General features: G+C 38.8%; 2 protein-coding genes across 2 annotated transcripts in view; one reads left to right on the forward strand and one right to left on the reverse strand.

Moving 5' to 3' along the window:
* The window catches only part of LOC122259906 (cation-dependent mannose-6-phosphate receptor), a 19,666-nt gene that overhangs the window by 9,451 nt on the left and 5,215 nt on the right, over positions 1 to 5,000 (reverse strand). The window lies entirely within an intron of this gene.
* Positions 1 to 5,000, forward strand: part of LOC122259889 (uncharacterized) — a 7,048-nt gene that overhangs the window by 1,581 nt on the left and 467 nt on the right. Inside the window, exon 2 of the mRNA XM_043026868.2 lies at positions 3,517 to 5,000. This exon is cut by the window's right edge and continues 467 nt beyond it. Coding sequence (XP_042882802.2) covers positions 3,517 to 5,000 — 1,484 coding nt within the window. The remainder of the gene's footprint in view (positions 1 to 3,516) is intronic.

Raw genomic sequence — 5,000 nt, forward strand, 5'->3', positions numbered from 1 at the left:
CTACAATGTGCCCCTGTGCCAGTAGGAATGCCATTTACTGTGGCACTCACATCATAAGCACAGGTTTCCTTCCTCTTCCCTACCTCTTCATGTTATCTCCATTCTAGATGGTCATATGTTTTATATAAGTTCATGACCGTACACAAATACAAAAAAATAAAGTTGCTTCTTGTCCTCCCATAAAACAGTAATACTTCTATCTCACTGAGTATAAAGAAAATAAGGAGCTGATATGGACCCTAAATTACAATTTTAGTCAACTGCAGCATTGATGGAGCCATAGAGTCATATGATACATATAAGCCTCTCAATTCAATAAAACACACAAAAAAATTAAACACAAAAATGACTCTAGTTTTACAATGAGTGACTGAAAGAGCGTAGGAAATGTAAAGGTATGTTGCATGAAGCTGCATGGCTCTGAAATAAAACCCATCCTGGAGATTGGGCAAGCAAATATATCTCCCGTCCACAATAGGTTAACCCACTCATGACGGGGGCATTCTAGCCTTGAATGTCACAATGCCGGGGCTTTCGAACACTTAGGCCTAAATCAATTAAATGGCTGGCACAATACTATGCCGCCCGGCTACTGGGCTTTTGAATGAGCGGTACAGTACTATACCACCCATCCAGAGAGGGTTAATATACCATGCCACATTTGGCCAATTGGCAATTATGCGTACCAATGACCACCAAATTCAAATTGCTGCTTTGCACCATCAAAGCTACCAGACCAGTTAATGCCAGACTAGTGAAGTCAAACAAAAAGATAATTATCATTATCATTATCATAATCATTAATCATTACCATTATCATTATTATTATAATTATCATCATCAACATCTTTCATATTCTTTAATTACAATTAGGTCCCTTATTGCACAAAATCTCTCTCTCATTAACCCATTGCAGACGAAGATAAATTTGCTTGCCCAGCCTCCAAGATAGATTTTATTTTAGAGAGAGACCGCTTGAAGCAATATAATTTGAATCATCCCACTCTCTTTCAGTCATTCATTGTAAAACTAGAGCAGATTTTGTTTTATTTTTTTGTGTGTTTTATTGAGTTTAGAGACTTATGTGCCATATGACAGGCTCTATCAGTGCTGCAGTTGACTAAAATTGTAGTATATTATCCATATTAGCTCATTATTTTCTTTATGCTTAATGTGATAGAAGTATTGCTGTTTTATGGGAGGACAAAAGGCACCTTTATTTTTTCGTATTTTTGTGCTGTCATGAACGAATACGTAACATATAACCACCTACAATAAAGGTAACAAGAAGAGGTAGGGAAGAGGATTGAAACCTGTGCTTGTGACTGTGAGTGCCACAGTGAAAGGCATCCATATTGGCACAGGAGCACATTTTAGACACTGGGTATGGATTGAGTCACCTTCCTCTTCCCGTTCTGACTGCACATCCTTCATCGGCGGTACTTTAGAGCAAGGGTTCATCACCTTAGTGTGTGCCATCACTCTAGAGACAGTGCTTGCTAGAGACCGTGGATGGGTGCCAACCAAGGCTCTCTCTCCTGTTGGTGCTAGGAAAAAGTGGTGCCATCTAGGTTTTGGACGTTAAGCTAGCACGATATTACAGTAATTATAGTAATTATGACTGCAGTAGCAATCATCACTCATTCCTTTTTCATAGCAAAATAAAATAGCAGTGATTCAAAATCCCCGAACGTCATGTACATCATGACGCCCGTCTTCAGGCTAAAGCTCCTACGTCATGTATGTTTTAAAAAATGCATATCACTACCACTTATTACATGGTTACAGGTGATTCCTATCAGCAGAGAATTTTTGTATTAACCCATTGCAAACAGGTGATGTGACATACACGACACACGATTTTTGGCCTGACAGTGACCTCATGACATACATGACAATAGTATTTTTAAGGTTTCTTTGGTGTACAATGAGTAATAACTCTATTTAGTGACGTGATATTCAGGAAACCCAGAAATCCCAAACACAGTTGGCACCAGTCTCTCCTAACGCCAGCAGGAATGAATGGCACTTATTCACAGTCTCTAGCAAGCACTACCTTCAGACAGAGATGACACATGGCAAGATGCCGACATCCTGCTCCAAATTACCAGCAATATAGGATATGCATGTAGAGTGAGAAGAGGAAGTTGACCCAGACCATGTCCAAAGTCTATAATGTGCCCGTGTGCCAGTCTGACTGCCTTTGCTGTGGCACTCCCAGCTCCTTGTGTATAAAGGACACAAGGAGCTAATGCAGACCCAATACTACCGTTATAGATTACTGCAACATTGATATGGCACATATAATACAGTAAATACAATACATTAAAACACATGTAAATGGAGTGCATCCATTAGTGCCCATCCTGGGGAGTGGGCAAGCCAACCTATTCCTATCTATAAAGGATTAATATAAAATATTAAGAACTAATTCTATATCTATTGCCATGTGATATCAAAGAGATGATCAGAAGCAGACATTCCGTTCGATATTGGATGAGAGAATGGATTTTTAAAAATTGGTGACTAAGACCTTTTACACTCTTTGCAATATCCTTTTAAATATACCTCTGGTTTCTTGCTCTTAGAGCCTATGTCATCTGGCTTTAAAAAAAAAAAAAAAAAAAAAAAAAAAAAAAAAAAAAAAAAAAAAAAAAAAAAAAAAAAAACAGACAGACAGACAGACAGACAGACAGACAGACAGACAGACACAGACACAGACACAGACACAGACACAGACACAGACACAGACACACACACACACACACACACACACACACACAGCTTGAAATTATTAAGAGGGAACCCTTAATTAAGTCTCAAGGCAAAGGCCATGACGTCAAGTAAGGTAATTCAGTCAATAAAACGAACAGGGGGAATAGTATCAAATCAGTGACACATTACACAAGTTCCATTTATCATCCAATGAGAAAATAAAAACCTACGAAAATGTATTCTTATCAACTGATAAACTATCCTCTTATCATTAGTGCCTTAATCACATCTCTGGTTTGAAGGAAGTACCTATTAATCAAATGATAACAGCCATGTTAATATTCATATAATTTACGAGGCTATTCCATAAACACATTTCATATATCCATAAAGTTAAAAAAAATAATAGTATTACAAAATGTTCACATACCTCAGAACAAAATCAGAGAAATCACTCTTGCTATTTGGAATACGATCAACCACATCTTACTTTTCTGGATGTGAATTAATGCACTGTATTGCAGACAATAACAAAAGGAAACCACCAATTATGAGCAGCCTAAAATTTTGTGGTGGGCCTACAACATGAGGATGAAGGAAGAACTGTGACTATTACTATCAGATGACATTAAAATAGTATCCTAAAATTGAAGAAATTTTCTAAGCTTTATAATACTAAAAGATGTGGCATGCTACTAGAATGTCTCACATAGGCCTCAAACTTTATGTAAGAAGATAAAGGTGTTATTGTACTACAGTGAAAATCCTCATTATAATCTAATCTTTTTTTCTTTTTTTCAGGTGTTAATCCAAATCAAATGAATCATGATGGGCTAACAGCTCTACATCAAGCATGCATTGACGGGTCACTGGAGATGGTAAACCTTCTCTTGAAAGCGGGGGCCAATGTTAACATAGTTGACAGGGACTTATGGACACCTCTTCATGCTGCTGCTACCTGCGGACATTTTAAAATCGTGACTACACTTATCAGAGCTGGTGCAAATCTAATAGCCGTTAATGGTGACGGTGACCTGCCATATGATATAACAGAAGATGAGGTGACTCAACATTACTTAGAGAATGAAATGACCAAAAGAGGTATCACTCAGGAATTTATCAATCTAGCTCGCCAAGCTTCTCATGATAAGATGAAGGATGACATAGAACATCTAATTGAGAAAGGTGGTGATATCAACCAGCCTTTAGATCAAGGGGGTACACTGCTACACATAGCCATAGCAAATGGTTTTATTGATTTAGTGGACATTTTGCTAGAAAATGGGGCATGTGTTACAATACGTGATGAAGATGGCTGGGAGCCTATACACGTTGCAGCTTACTGGTGCAATGAAAAAGCATTGGAAGCTTTGTCAGACAAGGGTGCTAACCTTCGGTCTTTAACTGATAATGGAGAGGTACCATATGATCTTTGTGAAGAACCAGAAATTAAGATCCATCTCCTTCATATGATCAGTGAAAGACCAGAATATAATTTTGTTGGGGATACAGAGGGTGATGTAACTCTGCAGGATGATACACTGGAACCCTCTAATGAAGAGGAAGATAAGACCATCAAAGATGATGTTCTTGAGTCCCAGCCTAACAAGCTGCAAGGGAGCACAAGTCTTCCTTCTGAAGTTATTAACTCTACTGATAAAGAACCACAGGATATTTCCAGAGAGCGAACTTCAGAAGAAGTGCCTTTAAATCCTTTATTAAATCTCCAAGCAACAGAACTATCTGAGCGCAGAAATTCAGTTAAGGAGGCCAAACATATGGCCCCAATGAAGAGAATGAATAGTATTGAGATTGGCAATATAAGCAAAATTTCCCCCTATGCAACCAAAACTGGATTAGGCATTACTGGTCATGATAAGGACAACATACTACACAGTAACAAGACACTAGCCAGAAGCAGTGTACATCAACATTCAACCCCAGTGGAACAAAACAGTCAAGATCAAAACAAGATATGGAATGCTTCAAGTCAACAATTGAAGAACAAAAAATCACATGAAAATTCTCAGTCTGACAAGGAAAGCTCCATTCCTAACCAAGATATTCATGGCAAGCGGCCACTTGAAACTGCAAGCCCAGTACCCGATTACAACCTAAATGGGACTACAGAGACAACAAGATCAGCCATCTCCCAGGGGGACAGCGACCAGGACCCTGCTTCCAGAAACCTCATCCACATTCCTCGCAAGAAAAAGCCAGCGCCTCCTCCTCCCGTGGGATCACTGCTGCATCTGAAGAAGCAACGGCAAGAAGCTCGTGAACTC

Source organism: Penaeus japonicus, unplaced genomic scaffold (assembly GCF_977035675.1).
Source record: "Penaeus japonicus unplaced genomic scaffold, GWHDUDI00000001_assembly GWHDUDI00000010, whole genome shotgun sequence".
NCBI classification, from domain to species: domain Eukaryota; kingdom Metazoa; phylum Arthropoda; class Malacostraca; order Decapoda; family Penaeidae; genus Penaeus; species Penaeus japonicus.